At 46.4% G+C, this 15,612-nt stretch overlaps 1 protein-coding gene across 1 annotated transcript in view; it reads right to left on the bottom strand.

Annotated features, from left to right (window-relative positions):
• Nucleotides 1-6,830, bottom strand: part of LOC144671396 (RNA-binding protein Nova-1-like) — a 190,159-nt gene extending 183,329 nt beyond the window's left edge. Inside the window, exon 1 of the mRNA XM_078533288.1 lies at nt 6,410-6,830. Coding sequence (XP_078389414.1) covers nt 6,410-6,527 — 118 coding nt within the window. The 5' untranslated portion in view covers nt 6,528-6,830. The remainder of the gene's footprint in view (nt 1-6,409) is intronic.
• Between the last annotated feature and the right edge of the window lie 8,782 nt (nt 6,831-15,612).

Here is a 15,612-nt window from a genome sequence, read left to right as displayed (position 1 = left end):
TGAGCTGCCTTCTTGAACCGCTGTAGGTACACCCACAGTGCTGTTAGGGAGGGAGTTCCAGGATTTTGACCCAGAGACAGTGAAGGAATGGCGATATGTTTCCAAGTCAGGATGGTGAGTGGCTTGGAGGAGAACTTGCAGGTGGTGATGTCCCATGTGTCTGTTGTCCTTGTCCTTCTAGATGGTAGTGGTCGTGGATTTGGAAGGTGCTGTCTAAAGGATTGGCCTCAATAGCCCTTGTTTAAGAGGGCGATAAATCAGATATACACCATGTGCTAACCAGTGACTCTCACCGATAAACACAGGGTTAATACTGGGCAAAGACATGGCCTCTGACAATTAAAAAGCCCTCTCACACCAGCGATCCAGGCACACATTTAAAGACTGTCTGTTCAGGTGAGATACGAGACAGTTCCTTGTGCCATGGTCACGTATCCCAGCGAGAGTCAGTGCCTTTCAGAAGAGATCAGGGGAGAATCAGGTGATAGGAATGAGAATTTGCCCACTGATTCATAGGGTATACAGCACAAAAAACAGGCCATTTGGCCCAATTTTTCCACGCCAGTGTTTATGCTCCACTCAAGCCTCCTATCTTTCCTCATCTAAATCTAGCATCGTAATTCTCGATTCCCTTCTCCCTCATATGCTTTCTAGCTTCCCCTTAAATGTATCTATACTGTCCTATTGGGCTTGCTGACATATAACGGCTCATCCAGTCCCAACCCCATGAATTGGGCAATGGCCACTTTTATATTTCGGAGGTTTTAATGAGGTGGGGTTAGTTTCCTGATCTTCCCCTTGCCCATACTCGTCCTTTACACAAAACGGTTATTTCATTCACATCTCAGCTCGGTTCAGCTGATAACACAGTCACCACCAAATCAGGAGGCCGCAGGCTCAAGCTCCACCGGACTCTCGGTTGACACTCCGGTGGGCGCCGCACTGTTGGAGCTACCCTTCTGCAAATCAGAAGTTAAAGCTCAGCCTTAACCAAGTCGCTGTTAAAACATCCAACGGTGAGGACTGAAGAAGAGCCAAGGAGTTCCCCTCAGTTCCCAGGACAACACTCCCCCTCAGCCAAGAGAAACAGAAAGTAGCAAAGCTGTTCATGTAGCTCATCGCTGCTTGTGGGATCTCAGCACAGGATCATAGAAATTTACAGCACGAAGGAGGGTCTTCAGCACATTGTTGGCCAGCGTAGACACAACTAGCCAACCTGCCTCATCCCACTTTCCAGCTCTTGGTCCAGAGCTTTGTAGGTCACAGCATTTCAGATGCAAATCTAAGCACTTTTTAAATGTAATGAGGGTTTCTGCCTTTACCCCCACCCCCCACCTTTCAAGCAGTGAGTCCCGGATCCTCGCCACCCTCTGGGTGAAAAGATTCCCCTTCAAATTCCTTTTAAACCTCTTTCCCGAAATCTGTGTCCCCTGGTTAGGAATCCCTCAACCATGGGGAGCAGGGCCTTCCTCTCCACTTTGTCCAGGCCCCTCATAATTTTATACACCTCAATTAAATCTTCCCTCAGCTTTCTCTGTTCCCAAGTAAACAACCCCAACCGACCCAATCTTTCCCCATTGCTAAAATTCTCCAGTCCAGGCACAACATCCTCATAAATCTTTTCTGTACCCTCTCGAGTGTGATCAGATCTTCCTTATTGTACAGCATTGAGAACTGCAGCTGTTCTCCAGTTGTGGCCTAACCAGTGTTGTATATAGTTCCAGTGCAACTGCCCAACTCTTATACTCTAGGCCTCAAACAATAGATGCAGGTACCCCACACGCCCTCTTGACCATCTTATCCACCTGTTCGGCTACCTTCGTGGATCAGTGGGCACTCAGCCCTATGTCCCTCTGTTCCTCTACATATCTCAGTATCCCAACATTAATCAAAAGGGTTGACAACTGTGATTAAATGTATTCCTGGAGGTTCCATCACATGACTTGCCCCCACACTCCAGCCATTAGTTGGCCAAGACATCCATCCTTGTGACATACGGCCTTCCTATGCCAACTGGAAAGCAAGAAGACTCATCACCCAATTGGGTGATGCTTGACTGTTAGCCAATCCCCCCACCCCCACCCTATTTTCAATATTTTTATAGCTGGTAAAGACAAATGTTCAAAGAAAATGACAACAAAAAAATTGTAAAAAAATTTTTAATGTCCCAATGATTTTTCTCCATGGTTGCACACAGCAGTGTCCTGGAGACTCCAGGTCAATCCTGGAGGGTTGGCAACCCTAAGCATAAAATGACCTCCATGGGTATTAGTCTACAAGACACCCAGGTACAAGGTGAGGAAAATGCCCCCACTGGTGGAGAGCTTTGGAAACCATTAATCCAAAATCACCTGTCCCTCCCATACACGTTACACTCACTATACGTCATGTCTCAAACTAATCCTACAACTGCACCCCAAAAATGTTATTTTCTAAAAGAAATCTTCATATGAATGAATCAATTTTAACCGCTTCCACCGTCCCCCTAGGAGAGGGTTGCCAGCCCTCCAGGATTGGCCCAAACTCTCCAGGAATTGAAAATCAATATCATGGGGACATTAAAAAAATTTTTTTTTAAAAAAAAATTTTCTTTGAGCATTTCTCTACCAGATATAAGAAATATTGAAAATGGCCTGTTTGGCTGACAGTCAAGTATCATCCAATTGGGTAATGAGTCTTTTTGCTTTCCAATTAGGCTGTAGGCCAGACTGGGTAAGGACGGCAGATTTCCTTCCCTAAAGGACATTAATGAACCAGATGGGTTTTTATGACAATCGATGATAGTTGTCATGGTCACCATTAATTAATTTAAATTTCACCAGCTGCCATGATAAGATTTGAACCCATGTACCCCCAAAACATTAGCCTGGACCTCTGGATTACTAGCCCGGTGACATTACCACTCCCCATCTCATCAATAACTCCTCATAATCCAATTCTTCCATCCCCTCACTCATTCTGGTTACTTCTCTGTCCTTGCAATAGGTGTAAAGTCCTTTTTGTACTGCAGTGATCAGAATTGTACAGGGTGCTACAAAAGTGGACACATCAATTTTTTAATCAATGTGGAACATTTCCTCACTATTTTGGCTCAATATTGACCTTATAATGCACCCCAAAATCTGATTTGCTTTTTGCACCGACACCAAGCATTATTGCGATGGCTTCAATTTATTATCAATCAGGAAAGTAACCAAGAGGTGTTATAATGTACTTCATCACTCCATAAGCAAAAAATGCCAACTAGTTCTAAGCCATTCAACTTGCATTTAAATAGCATCTTTAATGTAGTCTCAATGCACTTCACGAGAGCATAAACACCAAAATTTTCAGAGGCATGTAAAGCAGTGACCCAGGCTTGGTCAAAGAGGATGATTTTAAGGACTATCTTAAAGGAGGAGAGAGAGACAGTTAGAGTGGTTTAAGAAGGGAATTCAAGGGCTTAGGGCCCAGGCAGCTGAAGGCATGGCCGCTAATGGTGGACTGATAATAACTGGGATGCACAAGAGGCCAGAATTGGAGGAGTGCAGAGATCAGGGAGAATTGTAGAGCTACAGTCAATGATCAGGGTATGCAGAGTTAGCTAATCCCAGCTGGCACAGTGATAGGGCACGCTGTCTCCTTCGGTCAAGGAGACAGGGAATCCACTGGTGTTCCCAGCCCTGATCACTAGCCAGTAATTCCCTCTGGAAAGTGTACCCCAGGTAAGGACATTAGATTGAATATGACGACTGCTACTAACCCCATTCCCATCTCACAATCAAACAGGCATCTGTCAAAACTATCACATAGCACCACTAAAAGCACAGAAAGAGACCATTCAGCTCATCCTATCTGTTCTGGATCTTTGAAAGAGACTGTTTAAAAATAAGGGGCCATACGAACATGGAGCAGGAGTAGGCCATTTGGCCCCCTCGAGCCTGCTCCACCATTTAATAAGGTCATGGCTGATCTGATAGTAATCTTAAATCTGCATCCTACCTACCCCTGATAACCTATCACCCCCTTGCTTACCAAGAATCTATCCACCTCTGCCTTAAGAATATTCAAAGACTCTGCTTCAACCGCATTTTGAGGAAGAGTTTCAGAGACTCTCAACCCTCTGAGAGAAAAAAATTCACCTCATCTCCGGTTTAAATGGGTGACCCCTTATTTTTAAACAGTGATCATTCGTTCTAGATTCTCCCACAAGAGGAAACATCCTCTCCGCATCCACCCTGTCAAGACCTCTCAGGATCTTAAAGGTTTCAATCAAATTGCCTTTTACTCTTCTAAACTCCAGTGGATACAAGCTTAACCTGTCCAACCTTTCCTCATAAGACAACCCGCCTATTCCAGGTATTAGTCTGGTAAACCTTCTCTGAACTGCTTCCAACGTATTTGCATCCTTCCTTAAATAAGGTGACCAATACTGTACACAGTGCTCCAAATCACACGGCCTTCATTCCTAATGGCCCATTTTTATCCGAATGCCTTGGGGCAGGTTTTGGGGAAGAGGGAAGGATACCCATCCCTTGGATAAGGATGCCCGCGTTGGATCAGCCCACAAGCAGCACTGGCACAAGCTACGAAAGGTACCCAGCAGGTCAACCAGCAGGCAATAGGCACCGCAAATGGGTGAGATAGTGGGTGGGTGTGCTAACGATGGAGAGGAAAAGCAAAGGACGCACTAATAAAAGATTTCAACGAAGCATTTCCCCAATCCCTTCAACCTCTGCCAGAGACTTAAGCTGCCAGCTGTATCCCTCACCGCCGCACAGCACTTTGCCCAATCACATCTGGTACCCAAGTCAGGTTCAGAAGGCTTAGCAAGACATTCAGGATCATTAATAAAAGAAATTCTAATTCTAAAGCAATCACATCCAGCCATATCAAACATCGCTCAAAACCTTGCTGCTAGCTCTGGATTTCAATGTTATATTATGTTCAGAAAAAGACAGCTCTATCTCGCACTGAGAAACCGCTCCATTCAAATCCTTCTCCGCATTCCTGTCAAATCTCCCCTCTATAACTCAAGTCCTTTTGGATCAAAAGGGAACTGAAGGAATTAAATGTTATGAGAAGAAGCAATGTCCTGTGGATTTCAATGCCCCCCCACCCGCCCCACACAATTTTGAAACACTAAATCAGAATTTAAATGCCATATTAATCACTGTGGGATAAAATTCTGAAGATGCTCAAATTGATAATAAAAAAAATAATTTTAAAAATAAACCTCCTGAGGGAGATGATCAAAGATCGGAGGGTTTTATATATATATAAAAAAAAGGATGGAAATAAATGTGGATCTTTTAACCCTCTCTCTCTCTTCTGCCGCATCAGTTTGAAATAAGACTAGGAAAAAAGATCTAAGTGGATCCTCTGCATAAACTCCTACCTGGCACAAGCATAGTTGTCTGTTCCAAGCTGGGAGACTGTAGTGTATCCAATCACCCCTTCATTCACTCTCATTATCCGAATTTCTAGGTCCCAGCCACAATTCAAATGCACTGCACTAGGATCCAATGGAACAATCTAACTACAATTAACTCTATTCCACCTACATAACATCTCCAACGTGTCCAGCATTCTAATTTCACACGCACCGACAATTTCTTATCTCGCACACGAGACGATTCTCGACCTTTACGTTATTTTGTAAAAAAAAACCAAAACATATATTTGAAAAGAGAGAGAAAAAAAAACAAACGTGGGTTTTGAAATCGCAAAATGTGTGACTCCAAATCTGGGCAAAAATCTGCATTTTTAATAATTGCCAAGACGTACAGGTTTATCAGTGTGGTGTGAGACTCGATGCTAAATTCGGATTTACATTCTATATATCATTCAGTGAGGATGTTTAAAAATATTTAACCACCCCCCCCCCCCCAACACCAAAAAAAAAGGTGTCATTTTAAAAAGGAGATGCATGCTTTAAAACAGTGCGGAGCTACTTGTCAGTGCGGTAACCAGTCAAATGGTTAAGTTACAACGGGCTGGGAGCATTTTTTTAAAAAAAAAGGAATTAAATCCGGCGATGCATGGTCGCCTTATGCCCAGAAATGAACAAATACATTAAACAAACTTTAAAACCCAACATGCGGGTGAAATGCAATTTCGCAGACCAGAAACCTGCAAATGTCAATTTCAAACCATTTTCTTTCAATCCCAGTCTGAAGGTTTTAATTAATTCTCTCTCTCTGTCTCTGTCTTAAATACAGTTTCATCCATTTGCAATATTTGGGAGCCCTTTTTTGTGGAGGGGTGGGGGGGAGGATTTCTCTCCAATAAACGTTTGCAACAAGAGAGGTTTTCAATGACCTGTCATTTTACTGAGATCGCTAGGATTTGCAAAGCTCTCCTGATTAATTCACCCGCTGGGTGCAAAGCGAGAAAGGGGAATCGCTTCCCCGTGCATCATTCAGCTCACCTCCTGTGTTAGTCCGCTTGGTGCTGCCTGCATCGATGGGCGCTTCTAGCGGTCTTTTCCTGGAATCTGGGGGGTCGAGTTCTATATGTGTCCCATTCTGCTGCATTGGGGCCATCATCTTAAAAGAGCGTGAGAGCTAAGAGGCAGTAAGATGAGATCCCCTTGTGGGTTTTCTGTTAAATGCTGCTGGCTGGCTGAAGGAGACTTGCTTCTAATGAATATAAATATCTAGATATATTTCTTGGGGAGGGGAGTGGGGTTTGGGGGGGGATGGGGGTTGAGACACAGGCTGGTGGGGGATTCGATCCCTCTGCTCTAAGCTGAGGATGAATCTCAATCACTCCGAACGCTGGTACATTGTAGCCAAGCTCTGCAACTCACATTGAAACACATCAAGCCCCACCCCCTCCCATTACGTCATGGGGACGCTGGCTCACGCCACGTGACGCTGGAGTGGCCCCGCCCCCTCTGGAGCTTGCCCCGCCCCCTCCGAAGCCAGCCAATGCCGTGCGATCAGTATCAACACCCATTCATTCCAGTTTTTCTTCCCACATAACTATTCACTCACTCTCTCTTCCTTCTCCTCTTCATCTCTCGCTCCTGGAGATTGACTCTCCCATACCTGCCCAGCCCAGGGATTGGTCTTATTGCTGCTCAGGCAGTGGGTGACCCTGCATTTATTGCCCTTCCCCAGTTGCCCTGGACAGGTGGTGCCAATTGAGCACCTTCAACAATGGTAACATGCATTTATATAGCACCTTTGATGCAGTAAAACATCTTAAGCCGCTTTGCCTGCACGTTAACGAACAGAATTTGACAACGAGCTACCTAAGGAGCTGTTTGGACACATGAAAGAGGTGCACTGTTAGGAGCGTCTTCGAGGAAGGGGAGAGAGGTGGAGAGGTTTAGGGAGGGATCTTCAGAGCTTGGGGCCCAGGCAGCTGAAGCACGGCCACCAATGGTGGAACGATAGAAATTCAGGAGGCAGAAGAGTTAAGAGTTAGAGGAGCGTAGATATCTTGGAGGGATGTGGGGCTGAAGGGGGCAAGGACATGGAGAGGTTTGAAAACAAGGATGAAATTTCTAAATCAAGGCTATGCTGGACTGGGTCGCAGTGTAGGTCAGCAAGCACAGGGGTTGATAGGGGAGTGGGACTTGGTACGAATTAGGACACAGCAGCAGAGTTTTAGCTCAGCTTAAGTTTACAGAGGTGAGGCTGGCCAGAAAAGTATTGGAATAGGTGAGTCTAGAGGTAACAAGGACATGGATGAGGGTTTCAGCAGCGGATGAGCTGAGACAGGGATGGAGTCGGGCGATGTTACGGAGTTGGAAATCGACAGTTTTACAAATGGAAAGGATTTGGGGTCGGAAGCACATCTTGGGACAAAGGTGGTGCCAAGGTTACAAACAGTCCAACCTCAGACAGTTACCAGGGAGAGGGATGGAGTCAAGCATCTAGGAAATGGAGTATGTGAATGGATCAGAGGGTTTCATATGCTATGGGGAGATGGTGGCATAGTGGTATTGCCACTGGATGGACATTCTGGAGGTCCAGGGTAATATTCTAGGGGACCTGGGTTCAAATCCCACCATGGTAGATAGTGAAATTTGAATTCAACAAAAATCTGGAATTAAAAGTCTGATGATGACCATGCAACCATTGCCAATTGTTGTAGAAATCCACAGCAATGTGGTTGATTCTTGAAATGCTCTCTGAAGTAGGGCAATAAATGCTGGCCTAGCCAGCAACACCCACAACCTAGGAATGAATATTTTAAAAAAGGTCTTCCTGCTATTTAGTTGGGCAGCATGACAGATCAGAGACAGTGGGGAGGTGACAAGGAAACTGGCATGTTTTCAGATGATGTTGCCAAGGGGCCTCCTATAGGTGGGAAATAGGAGGGGGCCAAGATAGATCTTGGGGGATACCAGAGTTAACTGCACAGGAGTAGGAAGAGAAGTCTTTGCGGATTCCATTTACCTGTATCCTCCCCGAGCAGGAAACAGGTGAGGACAGTCCCAGCCAGCTTCACGACACAGGAGAGGGGTTGGCATTGTGGGACAGGAGTCACCTGTAGGCTTGGCTGGTTCCCCTTCCAGGCAGAGATTAATGAACCGACTGCCGCTCGAACCTGCAACCTTTCCTGCTTGGGTGGCTGACCGCCAATACGAAGCAGTATGCCCACCCAGACAACACACAAAGACAACTTCACCTTCAGACGCTTGCGTACTTTGACCTGATCCTGATTTGCTATGTATCAAAGGCCTGAGAACAGTTTGTCTAGCTATGGTCTCGGACAACAGGGAATAGGAACCGGAGATATAGCCATGAATCTAATCAAGGGGTTTGGAGAGGTTATATATAGAATAACAGATACCCGGGAGTGAGTTACAGACTGGAATCTAATCGAGGGGTTTGGGTGGTTTATATATAGAACAACAAATACCCGGGAGTGAGCTACAGACTGGAATCTAATTGAGGGATTTGGGTGGTTTATATATAGAACAACAAATACCCGGGAGTGAGCTACAGACTGGAATCTAATTGAGGGATTTGGGTGGTTTATATATAGAATAGCAGATACCTGGGAGTGAGTTACAGACTGGAATCTAATTGAGGGATTTGGCATGGTTTATGTAGAATAACAGAAACCCGGGAGTGAGTTACATACTGGAATCTAATTGAGGGATTTGGGTGGTTTATATATAGAATAACAGATACCCGGGAGTGAGTTACAGACTGGAATCTAATTTAGGGGTTTGGGTGGTTTATATATAGAATAACAGATACCCGGGAGTGAGTTACAGACTGGAATCTAATTTAGGGGTTTGGGTGGTTTATATATAGAATAACAGATACCCAGAGTGAGTTACAGACTGGAATCTAATTTAGGGGTTTGGGTGGTTTATATATAGAATAACAGATACCCGGAGTGAGTTACAGGATGGAATCTGATTCTGATTTTGTCTCTTCTCAATATCATATCCTTGGCAACTAAATGTTCGTGTTCCAGCGATTGCAACGTCACCTGAAATCCACCCACAGGGGGGAGGCGCAGGAAGTAATCATTGGATAATGGCCAAATGCAAAGACCCTGGCTGACAGCTCCGTTCACCCCACCCCGCCTCCTCAACCTCTCCTCCAACTAAGAACAGATGCCAAACATAATCGGCGCAGCTGCTTTCTGATGGAAGAGTAGGCAGATCCCAGTGGTGCCAGTGGACAGGGCAATCTGGGCATACGCGGTGAAACAGCCTTTGAACAAGTGGGCTGTTAGGAACAGTTGGGACCTCTCAGGCTTCAAATGGGGCCTAGCCAGCCTACTTGAGGTCAGATCCTTGGCCAAAACTGTGACCCCCAAGGGCAGGGTGAAGCAGATGGCATTCGCTGTGACCTTGTCACCATTGGAGCTTAGTTACAAATTTGCAAGACACAATCAGGGTGAGCAGTGAGTTCAGCTCCTTCAGAGTAAACACCATTGTTATTATAAATACATCCCATCTGTTCGGAACAGGCCGAGGCTGGGAATCGGGGGTGGCTGGGGGGATTGCAGGAAGGAGGTTGGCTGGGAGGAGGGGGAGGGGATCGATCATCAGGAAGAGGACAGACGGGAGAATTTTAAAAAGCCTAGTTTCCCAGAGCTTGGAGAATCCTGGTCAAATGGTGATTCCTGGGAATCGCTTCCTGCCGATCTGTCTCGCCCCAATGTCCCCGATCTGTTTCTTGGGATCCTGTCCTGCTCCATTTCCTTATTTTTTAAAGTTTCGTTTGCGTTTTAAAGATGGCTATGGGAGACCGGGGCGCCATCCCGACGGCTGGAGCCAGTTTGCCGGGCAAAACCGAGCCTCGCACTGGGCTTTCCCGAATTTCCATCGAGGCCCGTCTTCCGCCCTCAGCTGACTTGAGCTCATCCGAAGCTCGGCTTCCCCGTATCCCAACTCGCATCCATTACCCCTGTGCTCGCTGACCCCTAGCCCAGCAACAGCTCGACTTTAAAATTCTCATCTTTGGTTTCGGCTCCTTCAATTCTGGCCCCTTGCGCGCACCCGAATTTCATTGTTTCACCATTGGTGGCCTTCACAGCAGTCTAGGTCCTATAAACCCTGGAATTCCAGACCCAAAGCCCCCCATCTCTCTCTCTCTCTCTCTCTCTCACACTCTCTCTCCTCCTTCGAGATGCTTCTTAAAACCTAGGACTCAGGACACAGTTTTGACCACCTGTCTTAGTTTAATGTCTCTTGACCACAGTGTTAAATGATGCTTGATAAAGCTCCTATGAAAAGCCTTGGGATGTTGCACCATTTTTTCTTCTGGAAGCACTGTTTGGCTCGGATTGAGAACCAATGGGTTATGGGATAGTGGTATTGCCTCTGCAGGAGTGTTCTAGAGACCCAGGGTAATTCTCTGGGGACCACGGCAGAAGGTGAAGTTTGAATTCAATCAAAATCTGGAATTAAAAGTCTGATGATGACCACGAAACCATTGCCGACTATTTTAAAAACCCATCTGGTTCAGTAATTTTCCTCGCCCCCCCCCCACCCCACCTTTCAGGGAAGGAAATCTGCTGGCCTACACGTGACTCGACACCCACAACAATGTGGTTGACTGTTGTCTGAATGGGGGCAATTAGGGAAGGGTAATAAATGCTGGCCTTGCCAGTGATGCCCACATCCCATGAATGAATTAAAAAAAAATTCTGCTTTGGAGGTTGATAATTTTGGCCAATATCCCAGCAACAAGTGCCATCCAGCTAAGGCAAATAGATGCTGGTATGGGACAAAAGGCCTCCTTCTGTGCATTTACGACTCTATGAAATGGAAATGAGTATCTGCTTTTCCTACCTCCCCAGCTGCCGTCCTCTCCTCCGTTACTCTCTCCCCTAACCTGTACTCTCTCCCCCCACAACCTCCCCCTGCTCAACACCTTCAATACCCCGTTCCCAACCTCACCCCCTCAACACCTTTGTTCCTCTCCTCCCAACCTCAGCCCCTGACACCTTTGTTCCCCCCTCCCAACCTCAAACTCCCCCTAACACCTTTGTCCCCCTACTCCCAGCTCACCTCCTCAGGCACCTCTTCCACTCCCAGTCGATCCTAGATCATGCTCTCCCACTCCCCCGGTACATCTTCCTCTCCCAAACACAGCTGGACCTTCCTCCCCACCCACTTGACCATCATCCATTATGATGGTCCAACTTTCCAACTTCCGTGAGCTGCTTTGCAGCCAAGCAATGTCCATGAGAATCCACACAGTGTACTTTGGACATTCCTCCAGTGTGCCATTGCTGGCGGGCTTGGGATTCGAATATGATTTTTGAGCTCTCTCTGGCAGGAACAGCCTATTGGCCTCAGTGCCTTGAGATGTCAAGTACGTTAGCTGTGGATCAGTTGGGGAGCACACGCACCTCTGGGTCAGAAGGCTGTAGAACCAACACCCACTGCAGCACAAAGTTGGCCTTGCCACTCCAGCGCTTGTACTGCGAGAGTGCTGCATTGTTGGAGGTGCAGTCTTTCAGATGAGCCATTGAACCGAAGCCCTGTCTGCCCGCTCAGGTGACATAAAAGATCCCATGGCATTATTTCACGGAAGAGCAGGGGAGTTATTCCCCAGCGTCCTGGCCGATATTTATCCCTCACCCAACAAATGATCTGGTCATTGTCAGCGGGAGATGGCTGTGCCTAAATTGGCTGTTGTGTTTCCGACATTACAGAAATGACTACGCTTCAAGCATTGGCTGTGAGGTGGTCTGGGGCGTCCCGAGATCATGAAAGATGCTGTAGAAATGCAAGTACGTGGATTGAGGAAAATAATCTCTGTCAGAGCTGTCCTGCCGTGAATCCTATTGGAAAAGTGGGATGAGCAGGGTCGTACTGGGCAGGAATGGGAATGCCTCATGGGCATTCACTAAGATTACCGGTGGGAGCAGGGTACTAGAGGCGCCTGTGAAACCATAGCCCAGTGTCTACCGCTTGGAGAAGCTATAAGAGAAAATGAAGAAGGGTTGGGAGGTAAAATGATTACAGGGAAGGCAACATGGAGACCAGAGTGGGGGAAGATCAAAAGGAACTGGGCAGGAAATTAAAACTGTGCTACAAAAATGTCGCAGGTGCCGAGTCGATGATTCCAGTTTAATTATTTCTTACGGGGTAGATCATAACTCATTCAAAGGGAATGAAACGCCACACAGGTTATAAAATTTATCTTTTATGATTCAACATTGCGCGAGGCCTCCCCAACACTCCCGCCCCGCCCCCACCACCCCCCCACCCCCCACCCCCAAACACTGCGACTAATTCACACTCTGTGACAGGCCGGTGAACAACACAATCTGCGAACCCCGTCGCTAGGGTGCAACCGTTGCCACGGTTACCCCACAGCATCACCAACCGTGAAGCCTTTGACTCTTCGTTCTGCAGTTTCTTCGAGAAGAGGAGCGAGAGTACACATTTCTTTTCTTTCAAAATAAAAACCCTTGTTTTCCTCTGCAGGCAGGCTGATGTCATTTTTTGTGCTCTGTTTGGGCCTGCGTTTAAGCGTTGGGGGTGGGGAGTAGGGTGGCTGTTCCTTTGCCTCGTTCTGTATTCTCTCATTAACCTAATATGGCAGAGAAATGGAGGCTGGCTGAAAAAGCTGAGCACGAGCCACCATTTTCTTTTTCTGCTTTAAGGCAGCAGCCGCATTTATTTCGAACCTGCAGCTGAAAAAAAGATTGCGCTTGTCCTTTGTTATATTACCTCCTTTGACCGGAGGTGTGCTGCTTGGTGAGTGATCACGGATTTATAAGCCAGATTCTCCGCGCACATTTGACATGGATGGGAATTCTTCAGTGAGTGACGTTGCCTGGCAGCCCAGAGGCTTGTAGCCAGCAGCCTATAGCGGATAAGCCTGTGACACAATCTCAAATCAGCCCTCTCCCGGCATTACAATACATGCACTTAGGATTTAGGGCACAGAAACAGGCCATTCAGCCCAATTGGTTCATGCTGGTGTTCACAGGTCACCTGATCTCCCTCCCACCCCTCTTCATCTCCCCCTATCAGCATAACTTCCTATTCCTTTCTCCCTCAGGTGCTTATCTAGCTTCCCCCCTAAAGACATCAATGTTATTCACTATTCCCTGTGGTAACGAGTTCCACATTCTAATATCTTTAAGAGATTCATAAGCCAGATTCTCCGCACACATTTGACATGGATGGGAATTCTTCAGTGAGTGACGTTGCCTGGCAGCCCAGAGGCTTGTAGCCAGCAGCCTATAGCGGATAAGCCTGTGATTGAGAGTTGTAAATAGCGTTTTAGTTTGAGTGTCTCATAGGGTTGCCAACTGTGCTCAAATGTATTCCTGGAGGTCTCATCACATGACTTGCCCCCATGCTGCAGCCATTAGTCGGCCAACACATGATGTGCGGCCTTCCTACACCAATTGGAAAGCAAAAAGACTCATCACTCAATTGGATGATGCTTGACTGTCAGCCAAACAGCCATTTCCCCCCCCCTATTTTCAATATATTTATATTGGTAAAGAGAAATGTTCAAAGAACATTTAAAAAAAAATCTTTTTTAATCCCAATGATTTTTCTCCAGGGTTGCACACCCAGCAGTGTTCTGGAGATTGATCTTCAGTTTCTGGAAACTCCAGGCCAACTTGGAGGGTTGGGGACCCTATCAAGCTCTATAATGCCTCATCCTCCATTTCCAAAATCACCCAATACACTGCAATCATCCTGGCCTGCAAATGGAACCCCTGAATCCTTCATTTCCATGACCAGCCATCTCCTCAAACTCCTGTCTCCCAGGTGCTGCCATTCTCAGCTCCGACAACAATTACAAGGACCTTATAGACTTCATCTTCACCTATATTAAGGCCTCTGCTCATTCCCCAATTTTCTCTCTCCCTCCAAGTCAGATTTTCTCCATCTCTCCCCTACACTTACTCTGGATCCCCTCTCAATGTTCCCCCTCACCTTCCCTCATTCCTTTTTTAAGTTCATCACATCTTTGAGTGTTTGTATGGAGTGTAGTGTCAAATGTTGGAATTCATTGCATTCCCTTTCTCATTCGATGGCATTACCATTGCTGATTCCTCCACCTTCAACATCCTGGGGGTTACCATTGACCGGAAACTGAACTGGACTAGCCATATAAATACTGTGACCACAAGAGCAGGTCAGTGGCTAGGAATCCTGCGGCAAGTAACTCACCTCCTGACTCCCCAAAGCCTGACCACAAGTCAGGAGTGTGATGGAATACTCTCCACTTGCCTGGATGAGTGCAGCTCCAACAACACTCAAGAAGCTTGACACCATCCAGGACAAAGCAGCCCACTTGACTGACACCCCATCCGCAAATATTCACTCCCTCCACCATCGATGCACAGTGGCAGCAGTGTGTACCATCTACAAGATGCAGTGCAGGAATTCACCAAGGCTCTTTAGACAGCACCTTCCAAACCCAGGACCTCTACCACCTAGAAGGACAAGGGCAGCAGATACATGGAAACACCACCTTCTGCAAGTTCCCCTCCAAGCCACTCACCATCCTGACTTGGAGCCATATCCTTTATTGTTGTGGAATTTCAATGCGGTTAAATATGAGGCTTTTGATTTTGGACCAGAATAGGATAGATCCAAGTACTATTTACATGGTGAAATGCTGGGAACAGTGGAGATCCAAAGAGATTCAGGGGCCATGTACACAGATCACTAAAATCTAACAGTCAGGTCCAAAAACATAATCAAAAAGACTTACGGAATGTTGGCCTCTGTAAAGAGTAGACTTAGAATATAATGTGTAACAAATTTAGCTACTGCTACGCAAAGCCTTAGTTAGACCACATCTGGAGCACTGTGTGCCGTTCTAGTCACTGCATCTTAGGTAAGATATATTGGTCTTAGATGGAGTGCAGTGTAGATTCACCAGAATATTACCAGGGCCTATGGGATTACATTATGACCAACCTCAAACGTTCAATCTGTTTCTCGCTCCACAGATGCCTACCTGACCTGCTGAGTATTTCCAGCCTTTTCGGTTTTTATTTTTAGATTTCCAACATCTGCAGCATTTTGCTTTTGTTACAACATAAGGTGAGATTACATAAACTAGGTTTCTACTCCCTGGAATACAGAAGGTTTAAGAGGGTGATCTTCACAGATTCCCAGAATTGTTACGGGGCAGGAAGGAAGCCATTCAGCCCGTCGTGTTTGTA

This window comes from Cetorhinus maximus, chromosome 32, assembly GCF_964194155.1.
Source record: "Cetorhinus maximus chromosome 32, sCetMax3.hap1.1, whole genome shotgun sequence".
Taxonomy (NCBI): Eukaryota; Metazoa; Chordata; class Chondrichthyes; order Lamniformes; family Cetorhinidae; genus Cetorhinus; species Cetorhinus maximus.
Note: the sequence above shows the minus strand (reverse complement) of the source record. Positions and strands in the feature narration are given on the sequence as shown.